This window comes from Megalops cyprinoides, chromosome 11 (assembly GCF_013368585.1).
Source record: "Megalops cyprinoides isolate fMegCyp1 chromosome 11, fMegCyp1.pri, whole genome shotgun sequence".
NCBI lineage: Eukaryota > Metazoa > Chordata > Actinopteri > Elopiformes > Megalopidae > Megalops > Megalops cyprinoides.
The window spans coordinates 27,724,909-27,752,409 of NC_050593.1; the positions used below are offsets into that span (position 1 = coordinate 27,724,909).

The following is a 27,501-nucleotide window of genomic DNA, read 5'->3' on the forward strand; positions in this document are numbered from 1 at the left end:
TCAATCTATCAATTTCTATTTCTATCAAGATTGATTGGCAAATATATTATGCAACAAGTGCATTCTACGTAGGAAATACAACAGCAATGGAGAAACCACTCCCAGAAGACAGCCATTCCAGGTTTTACTGGGAGCAGATAACTGCCCAGTCTGGAGGCCTCCAACAGGTGGGTTTCCACTCACTCACTTGCTTTTGACCAAGCGGCATCGTGCTGGTATGAAAACATGAGGAGGGCTGTGATCTGGGGGTCCCATTTTTCAACATAAGAAGCGAGCTGACACTTCATAGGAATTACAGTAATAAGCTGCATTTTTGTGCATCCAAGGTTGTAGTTCAATATAAAACCTCACTTTTGTTGTAAGCAGCAAAGGTGCAGCATGTATATAAGGCTTTGCAAGTATTTCACCATGGCTAGGCTAAAACCTCAATGCCATATGTGAAAGCCTTTGGGAAAAAAAAAGGAAAAAAAACACAGACACAGAAAACAAAACACACCACACCACACATGATCTGTCAAAGGGGACACAAAGACAAAAGCTGCTGACCTGAGATCTCATTCCTTACAGGGTCAGTGCCTCTAAGATGTGCCAGAGGCCAGAAAACATTCAGTCCATGACCATTTATGCAATACACTACAGCAAATGACAACAAAGCTGTCATCACACTAAGGTTCCACCAGGGCCTGCATGAGGCAGCGCTGGTGTGGTTTCGGAGCTGACCTTGACACAGAGGGCAGCAGGTTCAAACCCCACTCCCCTAGAACAATCAGTGTTCTTCCCCTGGCTTTATTTAGCAAAGTATCCTGGGGTATATACATTATAATACAGAACATTACATTTAAACTATAGAAAAAGGCCTGGATTAGGAAATCTTCCAAGAAAATAAATTAAATTGTGCCATAAAATGACTGAATAGAGAAAGCAGCAAACTTTAGTCTAGAGTCAGGGGCTGACTTCCTCACTTGCCCCTCTCAGAATGACACAGTAGGCTTCCAGTGTGTGAAACGAGTAACAGCAGAAGTAGAAACCTGTATCATTCTTAAGCCTGTTTTTGTAATTGGTTTGAAAGATACTGTACAGCACTCTGCAAAATAGCTTATCCTGAGTGGCAGCTGCAGGACAATCCTATAATTCCTCACACACTCTGACAGTGATAGAAAATGAATTGCTCTGACACTGACGATGGGAGCGAATAAACTGCCGCTTGGCTTCGGCGAGCGGACGTAACAGCTGACGAGGTCGTGAAAAAGCACAGGACTTATGCAAAATAACTCATGGTTTAAATATTCTTAATAACTGTGTCCTCTGGAATTGTGGGGGGAAAAAAAACATGGAAGGCATTTCTGAATAGATTATGCTGAATGAAGGATTTTATATATATATATATATATATATATATATATATAAACGTTGAGTCAGTTTATTAGCTGTCCAAACATAGCTGATTGAGTGCCATAACTTTTTTTTACTACGTTTCTGCAGAGATATAATTTTAATTGATTTTTGCTGCTGCACTTCACTTTCAAGACATTCATGAATACAGTGGAAGACCTACTGTACTAATATTGACAAAAACAGTTGGTGGAGCACATCCGCCATCCCCATAAAGCACCGTAGTTTAGGCCTTTTTGGCCCTGTGGTCTGATTCATTACAAACATTTACTGCTGACATATAACTTTGTTTAAATATACAGAACTGGATATAATTTGATACAACCACTTGGCCCATTTTCACTGTTCCCTTATCTTCTGCTTCTTAATTATCTTGCTACATTACATCACCGAAAATATTCCAATACTTTTGAGTGCTAATCTCTTCATTGCAGACAATTGCAAGACATTTTTTGCCCTTAACAAAATAGATGGCTGCCATCTTTGTTTAGCATGATGTCTAACTATAGGTTACTATGCTGAAAAATAAACATTACTGCTAATATGGCAATGTAGTCTATACACACCACAAAAAACATGTCTAAAATCATTTCCAGCTGAATTACAGTCTTGAATGTCAACTTGCAACAGGTATCAAGGTTGAAAGGTTAAACCTTAAAATTCCAAATCTAAAACTGGTAATCACAGACAGCTCCAACTTACTGTCACTTACCAGGTTAAAAAAGGTTTTAAGTTAGCCAGCCATGGACCTCAGTGCAGCCGCAGTTGTGTACATAGTATTTACAACTTTTTGTGCTCCCCGTGGATTGCAACTGCACCCCTCTGTATTTTCTCCTGACACCGGGGCTGCATTTAGCTAAGGAGCAATTTAATTTTCTACCAAAGAGCTTACTAGCTAACTCGCTACCCAGCCAGCTATATTGCTACAGTACCCCGCTAGCCACAAAATTAGATTCTCAGCCAGCTAGTTAACTTGCTTGCTGTTTCACTGCCTAAATTGCTGTGCTGCAAGGCAGTAGGTCATTAAAAAGGCAAGTCACTTGGATCTGAAGAAAATATAATTCACACCTTTAAACTGACAGCAGACTGTACTTGCCATGAAAGCTACTTAGTGGTGAAAGCATCTGTACATGTACAGATACATTTTAATACTGTATCTATAGATAAAAAAGCTTGTCATCTGGAGAAGACACACTGTACTACAGGGAATTGAGGTGCAAAACAGCTTCTCTGCATACTTGAACTTTAGAATGCAAGTAATTCTACCTCACAGTCAGTACGCAACGGGAGGGGTGGACACTGTAAACCTTATTACAGAAATAGCCATTCTCATTTCTTTTTCTTTTTTTTTTCAAAATGGGACACACAGAGTAGTGTTACCACTTGTTTTTTTTCAGACAAGGGCCCTTCTATTTAGACAAATCATAAAGCGACTGTGCTGCATCTCTGCTCTCATATGATGCACTGATAAACACTCTCATTGACATACAATGCTGCCCCAACTCTCCTGTTACACTAAATCAGCTCGTATCCATTCTATCTTTCCTGCATATAACATAACACAACAAAAGATATCTGCATATAGTCAGCATACAAAAAATATTCCAAAGCAAATATATGCTTGTATATGCATATATGTATGTGTGTTTGTGTGTGTGTATGTGTGTCTGTGTGTGTGCATGTGTGTGTGTGATTACTATATTTTATGGGGTCTATGATCACGTGCTTCAACAAGAAAAAATAAAAACAAAGATTTACAGGCCTGTATGAATAATACGGTTGTGGGAAAATGTTTGATTAATTTTTCACACAGTGCTGCCATTCAGAGTGAACGTCTTTGTTCTCCCTCAGCCTCCACGTTGGACAAAATTGATAGGTTCATGATGGCTTGCAAAAAAAATTATATGAACGTAACAAGGGCTTTTAACAAACTTCTGAAAGGATGACAAATTGTTCTTACTTGCTTGGTTCTTTTAAAGCACCCATTAAAGTAATTATTTCATTTCATTTCTAAAAGTTCAAGCCAGCTCTGGAGCCTGGATTTTAATAAGCATGTTACAATAAAAGCACTGACTAAAGCTGAGTTCTTCAGGAGTTCTGCTGATTACTGAAAGAAACTATTTTTTCCAAAGTTTTTTTTAAAATATATATATCAACACCACTAGTCACCACTGGTCTAGGTTTGTAAAGGAAACACAAGCAGACACAATTACTCAACGAATACTAAATGTTTTTATCCATACACTTTTTGTTTTGTGTTTTTTGCTTTTGTTTCCTGGCAATAACCGCCTATTGCCTGGTCTGCTGGCATTTCTACTGATGTTTTTCAATTGTCTGGATGAGTTCCTTTGCCACAGTAACGCATCAGCGATCTCCGATTCCAGGTCAGTAAACCCTGCAGCCTCAGTGTGTTGTACAAGGCCAATGCCTTTCATGCAAAAACACACCAGAATGTTCTGTAGCAATTTCTGATTTTCACATCTTCACTTCTCCAATGTGGACAAGTATGTTCTGGAGTCAGGGGGTGTCAACATATTTCATTGGTCAGATGATATACAAAGCGCAGGCAAAAATGTATCATGTCTAAGTGTCAGTCAATTGGTGATAGGTGCCCTTTGTTAGTGTCCACATTCTGTGACTCTTAATTAATTTGTGTGCTACTGCATATCAAAAGGTTGTTCTTTTCCTCAGTCCTTTGAGCACTTTTTTTCCACTGCTTGATTCTGTTACATTTCTACTACAAAAGACATACAGTACATTCATTGAGCACACACTTATCACTGCATGTGATTTTGCAAGTCACTGCAAATTCTAACACTTATCACCATATAAAAAGTGCAGTACAACACAACTACTAAAGGTGAATGCAAATTGTGACACTCTTACTAACACATTAGAAGTCACTACAAATTCTCACACTCTAACTGACATATTAAGTCACTGCAAAGTATAATCCTATTATTAATATATTTATAGTCATACCACTATAAACGTATTAAAAGTCACAGTATAGTATAAAATGAAAACTAGACAGCTCACTCAGTTTTTATTTTCTCCTTTAAGACAAACAGAAAAATGGATAGATATTTTACTGCCTTGTCTCAGTGTAAATCAAATATAGTGCCCACACACGTCACAATTACATACTATACATTAAATAAATTTTAAAAAATCCTTCTTAACTGACTTAACTTAACTGAAACAGTTCAGTATAACACCACATGGATTTAAAGGCACCAGGAAACGAGACCTTTCAATGCAACAGTAGACAGTGAAATTTCCTTGCATTAACAATCCTAAAATGCCTCCAAAATGAACAAAACCATACCATTTCATTTCTTCATTTCCTATAGATGATAACAAATCGAATGATTAAAGAAATCATAAAGACAAAGAGCAATAAACAATGAAAAGTTTCATTTGCTCTTGCCATCTGCATGTGATTTCATAGTTTATAATTAGCCATATTATTATTGTAACATTGTTACATATAAACAGGGACATGTTCTGTATTACAGCATTCATTAACATAAATAAATGCACGTGCATATGGTATGCATTTATGCATATTGCATAAATCCCGTAAATTCCCTGCAAATGGTAGGATAGCTGTATGGCAAGGCATGCGTTCCTTCCTTTTTCTCTGTGTGTGGCTGAGCACAAACCCCAGCTGGTACTTTTATGAATGGTTTACCCAAGGTCATGCAATATTGATGGAAAGTCCACAGCTGTCTGAATATCGTTTACCCTCCACGGGGTTCACCGTGACTTATCATCAACACAGCGGTCTGCAGAGGAGAGTTCGACGTGGTTCCCATCATCACCTCCATCAGTGACCCAGCCCAGAGCTAGGCTAAACGAGGCACAGAAACTGTGCCATGATATTAGCATGAGCGCGCCGGGAGCCCTGCAGTGCGCTTCTCCATGTCCATGACAGATACTGTTCTGTTCTACCCATAATGCAACAGGTTATAAAATACCTATCTGTGAAACTAAAGGTTGGTTACTTTAGCTGCTTCTAAAAAATGTCATTCCCCACGAAAGTGACATGTTTTAACAAATGTACTGAACACTCACATACAGGATAGAATGTTACAAGCATCCTTAGACCCTGATCCTCTGCCTGCAGTCGTCCTTTTGACGTCTTCTCTACAGTAATTGAAATCAAGTGAACGGTAGAAAATGACTGAATGAAGACTGATGTGACCCTCATCCTTGTAGCGGGAGGGCCAGTCAACAGCAGCGCCCTGTTACTGGTAGGAAAGCCCTACGGAGTGTGGCCAGATCATTACAATATATCATCATATCATATCATTGCTTCACAGACACTATTCAAGAGACTTTCTGAGATTTTTTAAACTATTCTTTGAATTACCCTGCCCTCCACATTCAACTATACTCCTGAAAAAGTAAGAAAGAAAATATGCTGTAAAAAAGTTTAATTCTGAGGTGAGGTGGCAGTTTAGCTCATGAGTAAAAGATTGCTGGTTTGATTCCCTGCTGGGGCACTGCTGCTGTACCCTTGGGCATGACACTTAACCCAGATTTGCCTAAGTAAATATCCAGCTGTATAAATGAATAATGTGTAAAAATTGTAACCCATGTAAGTTGCTCTGGATTAGGCTGTCAGCTAAATAACAATAATGTACAGTAATGTAATATAACTATATAGATTGAAGTGATCTTTAGAGAACAGGTACTTATTTTGTGCAAAGTATCTAAACGTTTTTGTAGAAATGGCTGAATTCTTTGACCATTGGAATGTCGTAATGTCCATTTAGAGCCAAGTATGAGCTTCTTGGCAGAAGGAATCCAGGTTTTTCAAAATGTCCTCATACATCTCTCTAGACAAGGACTCCAGGACCCATAGGTCCACAGCAATCCAAAAACATATATCACATGGGGTCTTCAGGTTCTTTCTCTGCGTAAGTTTTACCTTTTTTTCCAAACATAGAGCTGTGAAGTATGTCAATTTTCATTTCATCTTACCATGAGACATGAACTCAATTGTTATTCAGATCTAGTCTGGAAAACACAAGTTGCCTCTTGCCTTTGGAAGAGGCTTCTTTCTTTCTTTTCCCTGCGTTCTGGCCAAGAATGCAACATGATGATGTCATGTTTTTTTGGAGACTTATAGTCACTACCTTTGAATTTACAGAGCTCTCTGACCTTCACCATAATGTTCTGTACTACTGACATATCTCTTCTGAATATTACCTCCTTTAATAAAACAGATACTGACCATGCAATCTGATTAGCCAGATTGACGTTCCAGCTGTGCTGTCATTCATGAGAACAGCACAGCTACCCATGTGTAAATTTCTGTATTGCTTTTCATCTGAATCCCCAATGTAGATGAGATGTAAAGTAAAGGTGCATGGTGTGGTTAGCTAGCAACACCTCAAACAGAGCACTAATTTTACATGTTTAAAATATCATCAGATTACTTCACAAACTACAGTTATCATTCATTATAAGTACTGCACATGTATTGCTCTTAGCTAGCTAGCCAGCTATACACTTCTCCTTTGCCAACAACAGCTCCTGACCATTATTGTTAAGCTCACTTTTGTTTCATGGGGAACCTGAAACCCTTTGCTTGCAAGCACAATTCCATACTCATGAAGACAACTTTGCCCTAAAATAACTCATGATGCCATTAGCCCACATTTTGGATGATGTTCAGAATACTTTCCTCCATAATGTACAAGGATTTGGACTAGAAGAAATTCTATGCATCCGTAAAAATTTCTCTGAAGACACTGCCACATGAATGATGACAGACTCTTCTGACTGAGCGCAGATCATCACGAATTTCACTCATACGAGAAGCATGTGTGTCTCATTTTCTGCAGGGTTAAACTTAGGTAAGGCCACTGTCACCTGACATCGTTGCCATGGAGACCCAGCATTAACGTATTCCATTCAATCATCACCCTCATATAGACATAATGAAGAGCAAGGGGGAGAAAAATACAAGTCTGTTTTAATTCAAGATCCTATTTGTGGGAATCTCTAGAGACTCTGGATGATCAGTCAAATATAAATGTTCAGCCTGTTCTCCCAAGGAACCACTTCTGGCAGGATTAGATAACAAACCCTCCCTTTGAGTTCTGACCCCGTTCTCAGGTACAGCTCCTCGAACCCCTTCGGGCTGCGCTACTTCAAGGCCCGACTTTCAGACAACACGGAATACTGAGTTTTTAACAATGAGGGTAAAAATACTCATATTCTGTCTTCAATTTTTCCCCCTTTTAGCCAAACAGATTGATGTTACCCCCTAACCTGCCATCTTGGTAACTTTCATGTTTTCAAAAGACTCAAATTTTTAGAAATCCAAAAGCACTGATTCATTTCCCAGACACAAATACGCAACCATTAGAAAACTAGGAAAGCATTTGAATGTAAACACTTTGAACTGAGAGAGGGCTGTGAATAATTAATGAACAAAACGACTACTGTTGCATGAGAATGAGAGCGCGAGAAAAAAAAAAAGCAAACAAACAAAACTAAAGTGGTAAATAATTGATCTATACAGAAAGACTGATAGCAATTGATTTCAATTAGGTGGCGGGGGCCGAAAAGGGTAATAGATTCAGGATTGATTTCCTTTAGACGCATGTGATTGGGAGCAGGGGCCACAGAGCATTAATCAGGGCGAGGTGATGCGAGGATCTTTGTTAAAATATAGATTTCCTATTATTTTTCCCTGCGTTCAGGTGTTGATGTGCAACCACCCTGCTCCAGCCGCCATTAAACGCACTCTGAGCATGACAAACACTGTGACTGGAATTCCAAACGGCCAGAATCGATGATGCGTCAGAAGGAGGCAGGAAGTCCTTACTGTAATGAGAATAATTGATTTGTTGTGTGTGTGTGTTTTTTTTAAATATAATTTTAATGATGAAAGATTTCACTGCACATTCATTTTTATGATCACAGTGCTCTCTTTCTCATTGACAAAGTAAAATAATAATAATAATAATAATAATAAAAATACACATTAAACTTTGGAGATCTGTCACAATTATACACAGTTATATCCTCCTTTTTTATATGTGAATTAATTTTTACACTAGGGTAGTAACAGTCATAGGGTTAATTTAACTGAACATGAAGAAGCAAAAAAAGGCAGAAATTATACTTTCAGAGTGATGTACAAGGGTTATGCTCATTGATACCACAGAGGCGGCAGGAGACAGAATTGCATAATGGTTGTGAATGATTACCACAAGGTTGTGAGACTGAATCCTAGATGGGACAGTTTTGTTGCACCCTATATAAATGTGAACATCCAGCTGTATACATGGATAATGTGTAAAATGCAAGCTAATGGATAAGGGCATTGAATAAACATATAAATAATGCGGAGATGAATGGCAATGCACTGATAGCTTACCTGCATTTTGCAAAAGCTGACAATTCAGCACTAAACCCATAATAGCTCATGCAGCACAAATGCGCTTTTCTTATGACCTCTACTTGTATGTGAAGGGTGCTGACAGCATAGGTTATGAACAGCAAGGCCTGGAGTGTCATTAGTAAAAGGTCAGCCCTCTACTTGCTAATAATCTCTGCTCCAGCCATCCCCTCCCTCCAGCTCCACATTGACTCAGAACACACCTTTTCCTAATTGACATTAAGGCATGTTTTAATTTTAAGGCAGCTTATTAGTGCTCAAAACAATGGGAAAGCAGTGTGCTTTTTTTCTCATTTCACATGACACTGAATCTGATCAATATGTTGCAATTATATCACCAATAAAAGGTACTTCATTTTAGCTAATAAGAGAGAACTGAAATAGCAATGTAACGACCCACTAGCCAATGACTCAATGCTTTACTAAAGAGGAAAGGTAAGGCCTGCACACAGTTTGCATTCTACTAAATAATAATTTAGAAATCATAAAGGTTTATTTGCACAAACCCAAAAATCTTTGAATTTTCTCAAGACAAAAGAAAACAAAAACATGACTGCATACATTACAGCGATGACTGTTGGTCATTATTATTATTTTTTTTTTTCCCCACCATTTACCTACAGCCATGTGAACATGAGCATAGTCATCCTGTAATCATGTCTTAAGCTGCTCTAATGAGAACTTGCAGCAGCGTATCACAGTGGTTAGGAGCAGGACTTGTAAGCGAAAGGTTGCTGGGGCACTGCTGTTGTACCCTTGGGCACGGTACTTAGCCCAGAATTGCCTCAGTAAATAACCAGCTGTATAAATGGGTAACATGAAAAAAAACTGTAACCTATGTAAGTCGCTCTGGATAGAAGTGCCTGCTAAATGCCAACAATGTAATGTAACTCGTCACCAGTGGAGTTAGTGAAGGGACCTGCAGTTTGGTGACCTTGTCACTTTACTCAGACAGGCTGTTTCTTATTTTCTTATTTGCATGCCATGCGCCTCTGAAGCGTTTCCTGCTGACTACGTCAGGTGATTAGGTTAATCACTGCTTCTGACGGAAGTGTTTTAATTATCACCACAGGACATACGTGATGAAGGCACATCCATGTTTCAGTTTTTATCTAACCTTGAAAAGTGCTCGAGACTCAAAATCAATTTGTTTCGCAACCTTCAGGAAGATAAGTTAAATTCCTTTTTTCTTTTTCCTTTCTTCCCCCTTTAAAAGCTAATTATGACAACCTTGATTTTAATTGACTGTTTCTCTTTGAGGTGCATTTGATACAATAATATTTTATTGTTTCATTTAATTCTTTTTTTGTTTTGTTTTTAAATGTCTTTGTATTATGCTTTTTGTGCTTTTAATTTCTATTTTTCTATGGTCCATTCATGTCTTTTGTTCTCATGTTCTTTTCTTACTATAGAGTTTTTTTTGTTCAAATTGCATCTCTTTTTTAATCTCTGTAAGGCACTTTGAGATACAAATATATGAAAGATTCCTTACATATGAAGTTCTTTCATATAAAGGAACCCATACACCCTTGCATGAACACACACACACACACACAAGGGCATCCATACACACACACATAAATACACATATATAAACATACAAAAATACACACACAAAAGCATGTAGGCGCAAAAACATCTTTGCTGTGAGCATAACTGTTGCCATTGATCATCTTAATCAGGTAAATTGCATGTGTTGATTCATGACATGACACAGATGCTGTTCGTTAGACAGGCGTTCCGGAAACTGCCCTGCTCCCTCTTTCCAAAACATGGATTTGTCCATGCCGGACACAAATAATGTGTCCCAGTTCAGCTGAGGAAACAGTGTCTCCTAAGACATACATGAATGACAGGAGACAGAATGCGACTCCCAGCAACAGTGATGTCCAGTGCAGGTTGATCTGACCTCTCCTGGCTCTGTCTCACTGCCAGGTGGACAGAGAGAGAGAGGGTAAGTGATAGACGCATTACCATTTCCCCAAGGTTCTGCCAGTGATTAAACTAATCACTCCTGTCAAGCAGTGCGCCTTCAGCGATTGCTTCTAAGCCACAGCTAATATGGGAATAATGAAGGAACAGGTGGTGAATAAAGACATTTTGTCTTTCTGCTCACAGAGATGTGTCGACTGTAACGGGCGGCGTCACAGAGTGAAGGCTAGTGTTTTACTGTCGCACCGGGTGAGCTCAGCATCTCTGTCCCTCTGCTTCCCACGCCTTCTCCGTACCTCACTGTGCGTGGAATGGACCACTTCCTCCCGGGCAGTTCCTGCTCAGCTGCTATTGCTGTTCTCCTCTGGAATTCCCCAAATGAGCTCATTAGCAGGGCGATGTTTAGGAATTATTATTATTATTATTTAGAATAATAACCATAATAATTTTCTTACCAGGCACCATTATCCAGATGACTTACATAACTTACATTTTTTTCTCGTATTTATAAAACGATGATGATTCAAGCAATTCTATCTGAGTGGTTTGTTTAAGAGCGTAATGGAAGTTCCCACTAGCAAAGTTTGTGGATCTCAAATAGGCTTATCTGTGTGTGTAAAATTGGGCTTTAAACTCTTCTCTTTACACCTCCTTTTCCTGATCATTACATTACACCAATTTGCTTTCAAGATATTCTCTTGCAGAGCTAGCTTATCGTTTTTATATGCTTGGAAAGTTATTCCGACGCACATTCACATTGTGTAAGTACCCAGCCCCAAGGTTCAACAGCAGTGGCCCACCAGGGAAAATGGCAAGCTTTGGGTTATGAGCCTCTCTCCATCTCACTGTGGCACACTATCTCCACTCACGCCCACACTTTTGTCACTCTTCCTCTCTCCCAAATGAAAACTGAATTCTCGAGTTGAACCGATCGTAACAAAACCAGTTTTGTAGATTCTCTCTTTTTAGAGCTTCTCTGAAAGGCTTGAGTCAAACATTTGTAAACACAGACCCACCACTGATGACAAAGAGGTAAAGAACATGAACCCCCTTTACAAGGAAGAATAACCTGGCTAAGGTGAACTTCCCACCAGGTCCTGTCAATACTGTTGTTTGAGCGGAAAACACTGTCATTACCTATTAATTCAACCCATCCCAAAATGACAGTGATTCACTGAGGTCATGGCTTCCCATACTGTGAATCTGAGTCTAATATGACTGTGTGAAATTTAGTGGTTTACTGTAGAACCCTTTTTCCAATGGTTCAGGGCACTGAATTGCAAAATTACAAACTCTATTACAGTGGAAAGGTGTAAGCTACAGGGCAATGGAAAAAAATGTAAACTTCAAGAAAATGTAGAGGTGCAAGCCAGGAGACAATGTAAACATGTGAACAGCAGGAAAATTTGAAAGTGTAAAGTTCAGGACAATATAAAGGCACACACAGCAAAATAATGTTAATGTAGATACGTACACTGCTTGACAACGGAGAAGTGTAAATATCAGGACACACCAACTGACAGTGCAATACAGTGCTTCACCCCTCTCCATCACACACAAAGAATGCTGAACAGTATCATTTTAAACCCATAACACAATTATAATTATGTGAACTCGCATATGGCTGTATGCATGTTCTTGCTGGCAGAGATTAATTCCGGTGAGTCTCACCTGATTGATGTGCTTCAGTTTATCGATGATCTGATTGATCACGGGGTCAGCCTCCTTCACTTTCACCTCTGGATTATCCGCCTGAGCTTTAATCCCATTCCCCACCACCCGGAGCGTGTAGCTGTGCAGGAATTAAAAATGGAAAGAAAACATAAAGACACTGGGACACTGGGACCCTGCTTCAAAGATGGACTGGAGTTTGTGGCTAATTACCTGAATACCTGTGCCATCTCTGTGTCAAGGCAGTGGAAATTTAGTACAACATTACTGGCCTTGTCAGACCTCACATGAACTACTCAAAGTCAGAGCCAAGCTGGAAGCCGGTGAACACAATGGCCAATGTGACAGAACTAATTTCAGCTACAATGTACAAAGATCTCAGCCTAGTAAAAAACAACAAAAAACCCAACACATATTCACACTGGCTTACCACACTGGCACACCCTCCCACACCTACACACAAAATTAATGTATTACCATTCATACGCATGAGTATTCATAAGAGGTTTGACATGTGCAGTATTCTCATTCTCTTTGACATGTTCAGTATTATTACAATCTGTTCTCATATGTAATATACTACAGTATAATAATACACATATATATTTCAGTTCATAATAGATCTGTGGTTTGTGTTTTATATTTTATTGTAAGCATGAGACTGGCATTCAAAATGCTGTCTTTACATTGCAATGATCTCTTTTAGTGTCTATCTAGTGATAACAAATACATAGCAAATACATTGATAGCAAATACATGATTATTTTCCTCTCAGTTAAATTGAGTTTACACCTTTTTTCTCAAAAAATGCAAAAGAAAGCGTAATCGGAAAGGACATATTGATGGGTTTATCAGTTGGCTTGGTCTTACTGTAACTGTTATTGTTCACAGAGCCCGGGGCAGAGCCAGTCTAAATCTGAGATCACTTCACTTCCTGCATCAGCATCAACTCAAATCTTCATTCGGAGACGTTTAGAGCAAGCAGAGAGATGAACGCCTGTATGCCAAGATTAAGCATTATTCTGTGCTTATACAGAAACAGTCATCCAAAAACTCGCCTATTCACAGTGCCTGCCTCCACATCGTTAATTCAAACCTTGGCGTTCAGCCTCCTCTCCTGTCTCTGAAGTTGCTGGCAGCAGTCGTAAGTCACAGACAAAAACCACACCAGCTTACAGGCTGGCTGTCTTACGAAGCCATTCCACCCCCTGCTTTGCTTTTTTGCTTAAGACTTAAGAAGAGTCACCCACTTTTCAAAGCTGATTCTTTCTCTGTATTGTCTCTCCGGATTTTACTGGATAACTTGCTCTGACTGGAGAGAGGAAACAGACCATCCCGTGTACTTCTGAAAACTTCATACATACACCGTCCCAGACATTGGTCTCAGTTTTATTTGATCTTTTTTATGATATTATCATTGTGCTTTGCAGCACTGAAAGAGATGTGAACAATGAGACAGGAAGGTAGAACGGGAGAAGGATTATAAAAATATATATATATATGGTAAGGTATTAAATGTTACAGAAAGTGAAGCAAGCACTACTGAATAGGGTTTGCTCTAGGAGAGCTTTGGCTTTATTCATCATCTTTTTACTTTAGGCATCGACATGAAGAAAAGGAATTGCTAATATTAAAAGGTATTTTACTTCATGAAGCGTTTAGAGAAGGAAGGTATTACAGAGAGACCGCCTCATAAGATGTGAGGCAAACTGTGGAAGGATTTATTCTACCACTTGCTGGGGTGTGTGTTTTGTAATGGAGTCTAAAGTAAGCACCTTCAGCTCCCCCACTGTAAAGCAGAATATATAAACAATCACAGTGTATATGCATATACTGCATGACGTTATTTATGCAGTATATGCATAACTAAAGTAGTTATGTAGTACCTACTGTAATCCATAACAACTGCATTGGCCTCAACCTTTCAAAGCACACCCCACAGTGCCAAATGTACACAGGAACCCTGTAACAATGATATCTTACCAAATTAAAAAAATAATAATAATAATAAATATAACAAAAAAATTCTGGTTCCTACTTTTTGAGATATGTTCAAGCAGCTGAACATCATAGTTGTAAGTATTATGATGTGCCTGCTCCCTTTTTTGTTTAATTTTCTGTTACCTTGCTACCACCATAGGCCCCCATTGGAACCACAACATTATATATCTTAAGAGCTTTTATCATGGAAACCAAAAAATTTGAAATGACTGATCAAGTTAAACCAAAATGTTTATGTTTGAGAGAACCCGAATACAAATGATATATTCTGTAAAATATTTTCCCAGAATATTATTTATTATTATTTATTATTTAACTCAATCAATATATTGAAAATATGTAAATTATTGCTGTTTTGGTACACTGCAATATATTTTTGCCTTGTGTTAATATATTTTAAATGCATTTACAATATATTCTCGGGCTGAACAACATAGTTCTCAGTATATTACAATATATTTCATTTTTGTATGGGAGTATCCATAAAAATGTATTAGACTACACTAATAACTAAAATAACTTGCAGTATCCTTGCAAGTAAATTTAGCAGTCTGACTCAACTGAATTCAAGTTTCCTGTCTCAGCTCCCACCTCATCCCCCCATCTATGACTGACATGTATGGGTACATGACACTTCACACCATCGACCACACACCTTTTCATTTGGTCAGGCAGTTAATCAGCCTTCCTCTGTACTGTCCGTGACTAAAAACAGGTGTTCAAGACACGACAGTGTAATAACAGCATGCTTGTGCTATTATTGCAGCACTGTTTAATAAACCCTTGGCATTTTGCAGTCATTAGGTTCCACTGAAGGTGAATCTGTCATTTCACCTGACAGTATTGGCTGTCCTGGGCTCAATTCCTTGTGGACAGTGGGAGATCAAATGTCAACCTGAGAAGATCTAGCTAATGAGCAGGCGTGCTTGTGCATGCGCTCGGAGAAGCATTCGCCCAGAATTGGATATGTTTATTTAGGCTATAATTCACTTGGCTGACCCCAGACCAGGGCGACGGTGGAGAAATCAAACACATATATTCATGAAATGGCTACCATCTGTGGCTGCTCTGTGTGCCTACCTGAATAAATTAATTACGAACCAGGACACGTACGTTATTAAACTGTTTAATGTGGATATCCAGGATTGTTTTAATTTTAATTAAACCATCCATCTACACACTAGGAGTCACCGCAGAGATGTATCAAATGGCTAAGAGGGACGTGAAAGCGGGACCCGCTAATGACTCCGATGACTGACTCATTTTCCTAGGTTGAGTGCAGAATGATTAATTCCACATCCAAGCAGTAATAACCCCGCCAGCTGTGTTCGTTTTCTTTTTCCGTTCCTCAGAAAGCGAGAAAAATGTCATGTCACTATACAAGTGCGCCTTGGATTCTACCTGCCCAACTGGCTTTCAGTACAGCACTAAGTAAAAAAGAAAATCTCAAAATCTGCCTTCAATGCAATATTTCAAAGTTTTGAAAAAGACAATAGTCAACATATGACAAAGTGATAAATAGCTTTTTATAAAGTAAGTACAGTACCAATAACTAAGTATATCCCAGCATGAAGTGGTATCCAAAATCATCAAGAATGAGTTTAATGCCTATGTAACTGACTCTTGAAAAAACCCCCAGGGCCTGAAAGGAGATATTAGTATTCCTGAGGTTGAATCTCTTGTTTGATTATCCCATTGCTTAAAAGCAAATATCAAGAAAATGTAAGGATGTTGTAATGCTGTAAGCCTTGATCTATGACTGTTTTCTCCACTTGTGCAGAGAGTAATTTATCCAGTATTTGCATCAATCACAGGAGAAATACACAGAACTAGGGACAGAAAACACACTCCCAGTGCATAGCAGTTAAAGCCATTCCAGGTCTTACTCGAATCAAGTTAGTTCACTGAATGGAAGCCACCGGCCTAGAATGACTAAAACTGCTATTCATCAGGAGCGCCATTTCCGTCTGTAAGAATACTATGAGCTGTTGTCTCATATAATTGTGTACTACTGAAGTTCTCATTGTATTAGATGCTCCAAATCCTTTGGAGTCGAAAACATACAGCCCTCAGTCAGTTTTGATCCAGTCCACATGGATCCATGTAAATGGTGAAGTAGAAACGAGGCTGAAGTTTATCTTCGACAACCGGTAATATTTCAGACAAAGAGCATGGCGCAACATGGTTGCCCTCCAGATGAACCTAGGTTTCTCCACTTTTGCTTAAATAATCCCCTGTCGCCCCAACATCGTGGCCCACACGGTGTTTTAACGTGATAATGATCCTAATTAGCAAACGGCTGATGTGTTGATTGCCTAATTGCTCTCCCAGTCAGTTACTTTCAACTGGAGTGACAGGCCCGATGCCAGGAGGCGGGCGAGAGGGCAGGAAGGGGGTGTATGCCTGCCAGCACGTGGGGTCCCCACACATCCGCCACTTTGGCATGCGTACATAATCAGGATTCTCACACGCAGCAGGCCTGCTTTTTACTGGACCCTCGGGATGCTGAGCGGCTGTTACGCAAACACGCAGTAATGGGATCTTAAAGAAATAAAGGTCTCAAATGTAAGAGGTCTGGAACAAGATGGCCAGCTTTCTTAGAAGGCGCTGGATGACGGAAAACACTGTACATACGGAAACGTTTATTGTGAATGATTCATGGTTGGGCAAGAGTGTGCGGGGATATGAATATATCAGAGATTTGCTTCTGTCTTCCAGTTAAACAGAGAGATCCCAGTGCCATCAATTCCAGCTTGTGGGGGGCTTTGTGCTCTTGGAAAAAGCTCACAGCGGCAATCTGAAATGGGAATCATCGACAGCACAGCTCCATTTTTTTGATAATCTAATTTTATCTCTCTGCAATCTGTCTCGTCTTCATGTGCCAGTCCGTGATGAATAGAAGTGAGATGAAAATGTTGATTTTCAGTGACACAAAACAGCCTGAAAAGTGATGAAAATATTGTGCACATCTTTTATGCAGTCTGCGTGACTGATTCCCCGCAGCCCAAACAAGGGAGATAATAAACTGGGTTGGCTGTAAGTGACTGCTTAGTATCACATTATAGGCATTTCTATTGCACTGAAAGGAGAGACAACTCAGCTATTAAGAAGCAAACATCTTTTTAATGAGAATTCTAAGCAAGGTTGACTTGAAGCGCACGCAGCAGTCAAACACAGAACAACAGAGTAAGACGACGAAGCAAAGAAACTTCACGTTGTGCTGAGCTTTATCCTGAGCTCTATCTTGCTGAAACAATTACATTCGGCGCTGTTGTACTATTAGTCACCAGGGCAACGCAGGCTGTTGGAAATGCGGCACTTTAAGCAGAATATAGCACTTTGACCACTGTCTCTGCTTACCCACTCCTACTCATCTGAGGTCCCAGTAAGATCAGCATCTACTCCACAGCAGCCATGGGCAGCAAGAGCAGTGGGCAGGGGAGATGTGGACAGAGAGCCACCCGCTCACTCTCAAGATTGGCAGTTATTTCCACACCGGGACAGTTCAGAGCGCATGGCACACTAAATATTCCACTCTAATCCCCTGCCCACTCCTGGGGAAAAGAAAAACATTAAAAAAAAAAAAAAAATACAGCCGTTCAAAACAAATGACTAAGCCCAAACACCACACCATTCTCCAGGAAAATGAAAAGAGCAATACACTGGCAGGAGCTAAGAAGCAATAGATTCTCTTAACTTAGACATGGACATTGTGTGTGAAAATACAGTACCCTCAAAAGACAAATAATCTAAAGCAGTGTGTTATGCATTAGTCACAGAGGCTCAACTCCTTTGTGACCACCACCAGGGGTGTCCCTGGCAATGCAAAATAGCACCGACATAACACAGATTAGTGAAGACTTATTATCTTGAAATAGGAGAGGTTAAAAGCTGACCTTTACATTGGTAACTGTCCTAAAGCGGTCTTTGATTGTTTGTGTGGATTGTGAATGCCAGTTATTGCAAGTGTGCCGGTTTAAATAAGGATCACCAATCCAGCCGTTGATGTGTTTTTAAGCACCTCGCTCAAACAGAAGTGAACCTTCTGGGCTTTCAATGCGCAGTCTCATAGTTCTACGAACATTCCTACACCACCACACTATAATAGCACAAAGGAATATAATGACAAATTTTCCTGTTTGCTTTAATAACACCATTGTGAGAAATGTGAATACATTGGGAAAGCACAGAAAATGCATACAACTATCTTTATTATTCCACACATACCAGTGAAGCAAAATACACAAACATAAACTGTTTCCTCAAAAGAGCAGTTAGGAAAACCTCTCTCATGACTTTGTAATTGTCAAACTATATCTGAATGCCCATTGCATATGAGATAGGTAGCAGAAGTAACTACTACACACAAAACACTTGTCAGAAACAAACACTGGTAATTCAGCGGCACAATCACTTAGTGGATTCTCAGTCTCAGTCAGGGTGCAATTTTTAGTTTTTGGGATTTACAATTCAATTTTGGATTCAGATACACCCAGCCAGCCTAGTACCATCAAAACTAGGCATATGGATTTGTCTGTACCCCATCTTTGCAAGCTAGGTCTGCTGCTTATGTCATATGTCATTTCCCTAGAGTGTATTATTTTGCTCTATGGATCTTCAGCTAGTTACTTCTGTTAGCTTGCAGGCAAAATGGCCAGAGGCACTTTCCAGCTGTTTTTGCTATTCTAGCTGTCTGTGTCCTGTCTGGAACTGGCTACCCTGTAAATCACAGGGAAGGTTGTTGTCAAATAGATGACTGAATTGTCATGCCAATCTCCCCTTTCAAATGACAGTGTCAAAATACAGTGTGTTAGAAATAAAATTATTTCCTTTTGTGTTTGCCAGCTAGTTAGTTACGGTCTTAAGAGTGAGACCTTACCACCAGTTCACCATATGAAAAGGGATATTATTCACAGGTATGCATTTACATGTGTGTGTGTGACCAATGAACATGCTGAGGTAGTCAAATTAACTTTTAACATAGGCTATCATATTTAAAGTAAACATTCAATATTTCATTGATATAGCAGTTGTGAAGGTTTATCAAATGGGGTGATCAGATTCAAATGTAAAATTCATATCAAATGTCAGTCATGTGCGTAATAAACTGGCCACTAAGTGATCCAACATAAGTGAGGCCAACATAGATGAGATGTCCACCAATCATGAGGTTTCATGTCTCAGAAAGTGAGACTTATAAAGGAGGATGCTGTTTTAATGACTTTTTGTTGAGCACACACAGAAAATGAAGGGAGAATATGGTGATATTATGGAGAGGAGGAAATGGTGAAGCTCAGACAAAAAAAAATGCTATATTAATCTTACTTGTTAAATCCTATTTACTTGTCTGTGTACATATACAAACATGCATGCAAATTTTTTTTAAAAAAATCAAGCATTTCTCTCTCTGCTGTATAAATTGCTTACTTGTAGAGGAGGAACAGTTGACCTCTGACCTTGCTGGGTCTACGGTCAAATGCACATTTGTTAGATTCAAAGAAATAAAGAAATGCTGTAGCTCCATCTACATCTCACACTTAGCCATAGAGAATGAGATAACACATTTTTCTTATTCCTGCAAGTCATTTTCATTCACTTCATGTACTGCTGTACTCAAGATTATGTGCAAAAATGTAATACTTGCTTAAATATGCCACTCAACATTAAGGATGAAGCACCACAGCAGTTACAGTGAACATCCCCTGCAGCTGTGATCCAGGTAAGGATGATATCAGTCAGGAGTAAAAATCATTGAACTTTGATAACATGGTGATGAAAACTCAAAGCCCGGTCAAGCGAAGGACAATGGCTGGAAAACATTCATTTAAGGGCGTCTTGATACTCAACCAGACGTTCACGACTCGTTGCTTCAGAAGCACTTGTGAATGTAAATAGAGGGTCTGACTGGCATTCCAAGTGGACTACTTCCATTGTGAAGAGAGATAAACAAACTGGTTGCTATTATGAAAAATCTGGGGGAAAAAAAACTCAACATGTATTTCCCAAAAGTGGGTTCCAAACAATGACTGTGAGGATCAATTTCTTCACTGACATCTTTTGAAAGGCACAGGTATAAATCAATCGTTTAGAGTGCTGGCGAGTGGCAAAGCTTCAATGAACTGACTTAAGACACCAGAGGAAATAAGTGTAGTTGAAGATTAAAGTTTAGTGAGGAGAACAAAAAAGTTTTCCCACTTGAAAATTCAGGACATAGCCTTCAGTCTAACTGCAATATACTTTGTCCTTAATTTTCAGTAACAAATCATTTTTTAGCATCCTTTATGACATTGTGAGGTTGGCAATTGCTGAAATCTGTAAAACACTCTGTAAGCAACAATAAAGATCAAATAAAATTTGTTACTAAAAACAAAGCACACTGTGTAGCTGGTTTGGGTAGCACAGACAAGGAAGAGATATAGCAATTCCCAGCAATGATAAAAATCTGTTTGTTTTTCATTGTCATTCACATTTCAATTTATTTTCATGTTTGATAAGGGTTTTACATTCACACCTAACAATGGAAGGACTGGTTTTACTGCTAATTGCCACATACAAATACAATAGTTGCTAGTTGCAGTTACAGAAAAGAACAGAGTGAAAGAAATACAGAGAGGGAGGGAATATTTGCAGTTCCCACACAGAATATAAATGGAGGAATTGACCATGCCTTATTAACTGCAGCTTCAGAACCCATACTGACAGCACCTAACCCCGCTCCTCCACACACACATACACACACACATGCATATAACATATAAAATACAGTGCTCTCAACATATATTGACAAAAATCAGTATCACTCTGTTAAGAATAAATAAGTGACATAAATAAACTGATATGAAGACACGCGATGTTATAGATCATTAGCGATCTCATCTTTTCATCAGTGAACTTTAGAGACAGGGCTCAGCGTTTAGTTCTCATTTAATTAAGAAGTGCATTGAATTTTCCCTTTCCTTCACAGCTCGGGCCTCATGGCCTTATTGGATTAGTTTTGATTACCAGGACTCTTCTCTGTTCTTTTAATTAAAAATCACACACAGATATTCGCTGCATTGGATGGGTTAATAACTAAGCTGCTGACTCACAAAAATTTCCACCACAAAAAGAAAACACAGACAATAAAGCAAGAAGGAAAGGAAGAAAGAATAAAGACAGAAAAAGAACCATAATATTCTTTCTGAAGTCAGTAGTAGAATCTTGGAACTTATGTCTACTGTTCCACCAGAAAATATTTTTATCAAATCGCAAAGACAAAAAAACATTTACTGAATTGTACATTATAAATTTCACATTTTAAAACTTCATTTAATCTAATTTAAAAATAAAAATTGACACTTCAGTAACATTAACACACACGTAAACACAAACACACACAAATTAAATACCCAAAAATGGCTAATTGCATGCCCTAAAAATGTCATTCCTTGTTATCTTTTAAATGCTGGACACCTGTCACTGTGTACCAAAGTCTACCTCATCCCACAATTTTAACGCTAATTATGACTGCAATTGTAGCAGATTACCAATTAGACAAATCCATACTGGGCTTTGCGCCAGATCTGCACTAATGGCTATGTTTAGATTGAAAATATGGAACAAAATTTACTTGAGCAGAGAGTGTGGAGAGAAATAGAGAAAATTGTTTCCACAAGGGGTTGTTCTGTTGCCCAAATTGCACTTCTCTCTGACCAGGTCATCAGGCATGGCGTTGTGTTACAGGGTATGCCGGGGGAAAGCAGTGGTAGTAATATGGTAACTCTACAGAACAGGGAACTTCATTAGATTCACTGGCTTTGACATTACTCAGAATCACTATTCAATACATGATGCACTAGCTAAAAAGGTTTTTTTTCCTTCCATTACACTGGAAGAGAGACAGAAATATATAGATCACCCGTTTTTTATAATGACAAAAACTAGCAAAGGATAAAAAAAAACAACTGCAACACCAGTTCCATCAAAAGTGAATGAAGAGACTTGTGGGTCCTATAGGACAAATTCAGGTCACATCAGACCACTTCATGTTTCAAGGCATTTCTTTCAGAGAAAAACAAGACAAAAGGTGAAACAAGACAATGCTTAAAGAATCAGTAAATCTACTGTTTGTGTTTCTGTCCACATTTGTTTTTTTATTGATTATGCAACAGTGTGGGATACTGTCATCCTGAGCTTAGCTGAGGTTGACACATTTTTTGGAATTTATTTCATCAAAGCTCTCTCAATGTCATGACTACTTAATGTTCATTTTCCACTTTTACAACTCACAAACAATTCACTCAGTTCAATTAAAGGAGTGATAATTAGAGTGTTTGTGTGCATTTCAGGATGACACATTCTCCCGCTACAGTGAAAGGAGAACAGGGGGTGGATGGGGGGGGGGTGTCGCTGCCGATTTTACTGGGTTAAAAACAAATTAATCTCCCACCAAATATGTTCCAATCAATGAGACTCCGTGAGCCATGAAGTCGTATTGATTGGTGTCAGGTTGGAGCTCTCTGGTATTATCCCACAGGTCTGAAGAGTGGGGACCAAGAATAATTGAAACGGTCTCATTTGTGACTTATGCTGTGTGTTACAACACTTGCCTTTGGAGTAGGATGAGGCTATTTACAACGCCAGTGGATGAAGCTCTGAAGATTACAGAAGAGAGAGGAGTGAGCCAGGTGGATATACCAATCAGGACCTAAACAGAAAATCACAACCCCTCCACGCAGAAGACACAGTGCCATCTTTTGGCCTTACTTATCCCTTGGGAACAAACAAATCCTCATGTCATCCAAAGAAATGTCTATCATTACACTGGGCTGAGAATGGTTTAATATCTTTGCTCACAGCAAATATGGGAAAATTGTGCATAATAAATGTATTTAAATATGATTTTCTACATTTTTAACGTACCCTTTTAACAACCCTGTCACAGGGTTCATTGAAGAATTATTTGGTGGTGTGTGTGTGTGTGGGGGGGGGGGGGGGGTAGCTGCACATGGTCTTGTAACATCTGGTATTTCTACCTGCTATCTCATTATTTCAAAGAGGCTTCAGGCAGTAAACATTCCTTCATGTGATAATTAGTGAGTGATCTATGGGGAGTGAATCTGAAGGTGATTAAATAAGAGTAAGGATCCTGCTGGTCTCAGATGCACTGTCCCTGATCCCACCAGGACCTAGCATACCACTTCTTCTGCTTCCAGCCTAACTGCACAAAACCGAGGACAAAACTGTCTTTTATCAGCAAGGTACTGCAAGCTTAGTTACCAAGGTAGTAAGTGGCCAATACTTATAATGGGAATAATACACAATAAATAGTACATAATAACATTTATCTGACACAAAGGTTACAGTAATACATTTACAAATAATAACATTGCAAAGACTGACAAGAAATACAATTTATAAAGTATGTCTATTCTCAGAATCAGCTATTTAGTTTCTGGGAAACTAGTCATATTCACCCTGTGTAACCTATGTATTTTCTCCACAGAGCAGATCTAAAGCACTGCAAATGACGTTTATATTTTTGCCAAGCCTACTGCCTAAAGAAGGAAAATGAAATGTAAACCAATAAATAAGTAAGGAGAGAGGGCTATATTAGTATGTTCAATCCACATGGGTGGAAATTAAAAGAACCAACTTCGCAGTTAGTAGCGCAAGGCTATCAACAGACTGCATCAAAGCCTCACTTATCAATCATGTGCATCCGAATAAAACTTGATGAAATGTAACTTCACTGTGTACCTTAAAGGGCCGCTGTGGCTAATTAGGGCAAATATTACAGAATTCTGTTTTATAATTGTGATCTGACGTAATTTTGTGACATTTTGCAGTACTTTTTCACAGAGTGAATTCTAAATGTGTGGAATAAATGTATTTTTTTGGAGTGATGTCAGAAACTCTGGCCTTTTTCAACAGCAAACTGTGCACGGTGCTCGATTCTCTCTTGTTTACGGGCAAATGACAGGCTACAACTGGCTGAAGGGCCTGGCCTTGTCATTATTCTTTCTTATGTTCTTTTCGCAATAAACACTTCTGAGGGAAAAAGGAAGTATACAAAGTAGGAGACACTGGCTTTCACACAGGCTTTGTAATGGCAGGGCATGCGTTTTAATATTAACAGTAAATAACAAAACACAGGTGTTTCACAAGCCTTCAGGGTACACGCGGAATAGGATTTTCTGCAAGTCTTCTGGCTATCTGTCATTGTGAAACCACCCATCTCTGATTAAAAAAGCGTATCTTTATTGATGTCATCCGTCCAAACTGGTTTCCTTGGTAATTCCATGAAATCCCCTGTGCACTGATGTCTCACTGAAATATCCTCTTTATACATTCCAGCTATAAAATCCAAACTGAAAGTGGGAGAGGTGTAGATTAGCATTACTCTCAAGAGCTTTTCTCAAAAGTTTTCATATGAAAGTTTCTTTTTTTTTTTTGTTTCACTTCTGCAAAGACCTCAAATTTCAGTCCTTACTAATGTTCAAAAGATCATGTCCAAATTCATGTTTAAATAATTAAGGACTGAAATCTTAGAAAGCTGTATGTTTTCCTTATTTTGTTAAGTTTTCAAGCTCTAACACAGACAAAAGGTCCTATCATCCAACTATTATGTTTAATGTTTAATGGGGCATTAATACAATTTATTTATGATATCCAAAATATTGAAGGAGTATAAAACTCAGATGTATTTTTTTCCCTGCAATCTCTCTGCAGGAAAATCTGCAATTTCCTCTGAGGTCTCCAACTGGTAGAGTAAATAACCAAATTGACACACTCACAAATTTGCACACACACACTCACACACACACACACACACGCACACACACACACACACACACATACATACACACAATGGTCTGGGACAGAAACTAAGAATGTCAACACCCTGCTGGTAAGTAAGTAGTTTGTAGTTTGTAGTTTGTAGTCTTCAGTATCAGTGTGCAGAGTGCTGACTGCTTCTCTGCCAATCAGTATTACTGTAACAGCTTTTCTAGCCAACATATTCCCCTCCTCTCCCCTTTCCTTTCAAATAAAAATCCTTTAAACCCCTGGGGGACGTGTGAACCAATGGATTCATCTAGGCCCATGATTAGGATTACCAATGTCCAAACTGGTGATGATCCAACCCAAATACGCACAAGTGAGGACTAATAATACCTCTGAGCCGATCCACAGCACAGACCTTTCCACCTGCCACCTCCATTTATCAGAAAAAAAGACAAGAGGGAAGGAAAAAAAAAAAACAGATTTAAATTTGTATCTCCAACTTTTCTCAAAAGAGGAATCCATGCTTACTTGACTTTAACTGGCAGAGGCACTGTTTATGCAGCAACACAAAAGGCTATAAAGGTTGAGGGGGCTTGGTTTGCAGCCTGAAGGCTCCAGGTTAGATTCCCAGGTGGGGCACTGCTATTGTACTCTTGAGAAAGACACTTAACTTGAATTGCTTCAGTACATATCTAGCTGGAAAAGGAAATGGAAATCTAAGCATTGCAAGTCTTTTTTTCTAAATAAATGTGCATGGTGATGTTTGCTTAAGTTGAATGCTGAAACACATAAGAGATAGAAAGGCTCCCAGTTTCAGAGGAGGTGTAAGTAAAGCCATCTGCACTTGACTGGCTGACAAGACCTGTGCATTCTTATAGCTGTGATGTCCATTCGTCAAGCCATACTGCCTGGGTTGCAGGCGGGGGGCGTCTTCCATAGATCATAGATCACAGAAGCACAGACATCTCATATCAGCAAAGGAGGGGCTGGAGGCGGACATGGAGCAGAACCGGAGTGTGACCTTAGATGCTCCAGGGCATAAGAGTGAGTGTGAGCTGGGGGTGGGGGACATTTCAACATCTGAACATCACAAACTAGAAAAAACAGCTTAGATCTGAGTCCAATGTCAGAAATAATCTACATTAGCAGGCCTGTCCCTGACACATCATGGGTGAATCACACACTCATGGAGATATTCATTCAGACAGGACTAATGTCAATCATAAGCAAGACAGATTCTCATCAATCACAAAAATCCACAAAACATTTCTGCAGTTTTTTGGTCAGGGCAGCATTTGTTAGACATACCATCCACAGTAACAGAGCAGTTTTCTTATATAAAGGATGCATATTGAACTCTGCTTTGTGATTTGATAGTCTGTATTATTGGGTAGTGCCATGACAGGTCTGAATGGCAGGGATAGTATGCCATGTCCTTTTGATAAAATCTCATATGCTGTCTGCGTGTTTAACCTTGCATGTCACATTCTTATTACTTCAACATATTTTAAAAAATAAATAATTTGGATTTATTCATGATCTAATTATCTATTATTACATATATGTATATATATATATATATATATATATATATATATATATATATATATATATATATATATATATATATATATATATAAATATATATATATATATATTATTACAGACAGATACAGATATTTGGATGGATAAAGATGTTTTTCTGGATTGACATTTTAATTTTCAGAGTACTTGTTTAGAATGATGACAGCACTCTTTTACCTCACAGAAGTATTTCTTGAATTAGGCTTATGAGCTTATGAGTTAGCTTTTTGTAAATCTGAAAAGCCATGTTCCCTGTCTTACATCATTCAACTGTATTGCTGTTCAGGGACTGCTTGGCTCAGACCTTGTGTGTTATCAGGGGAGATGGGCTTCATGTTGGAAGTTACAGTGAACAGACTTAATGTTCTTTCCAGCAGCTCACCAATCAAACAATACTCCGGGGGTCTGCCTTCTGAAACAAGACCGTGGAGCAGACCATGTAGGAAATGAGACCGACACGCAAACGGGGACGATTTCGCAGGATTGAGAGCACCTTTGAGCTGCCAATCACACCAACTGGATTTACACTGCAGCCAATCACAGAGCTGATTGACGATGAGGAATTAGTCGGGGGCCGATTAATGGTGGCACACTGCACCCTTATATAGAGGTTACATTGTCTGTTTCTTGGTCTATTTATTTATTTATTTATTTATTTATGGTCACACTTCACACAAAATATGTGTTCCTAATGCTTTCACGAAGCATGCATAATGCCATCATTACCATAGCATAAA

General features: G+C 38.9%; 1 protein-coding gene across 2 annotated transcripts in view; it reads right to left on the reverse strand.

Moving 5' to 3' along the window:
- The window catches only part of gpc5a (glypican 5a), a 170,886-nt gene that overhangs the window by 86,695 nt on the left and 56,690 nt on the right, over positions 1-27,501 (reverse strand). For both annotated transcript variants that reach the window (XM_036541275.1, XM_036541276.1), the window contains exon 6: positions 12,416-12,536. In XM_036541275.1, the coding sequence (XP_036397168.1) occupies positions 12,416-12,536 (121 nt within the window). The remainder of the gene's footprint in view (positions 1-12,415; positions 12,537-27,501) is intronic.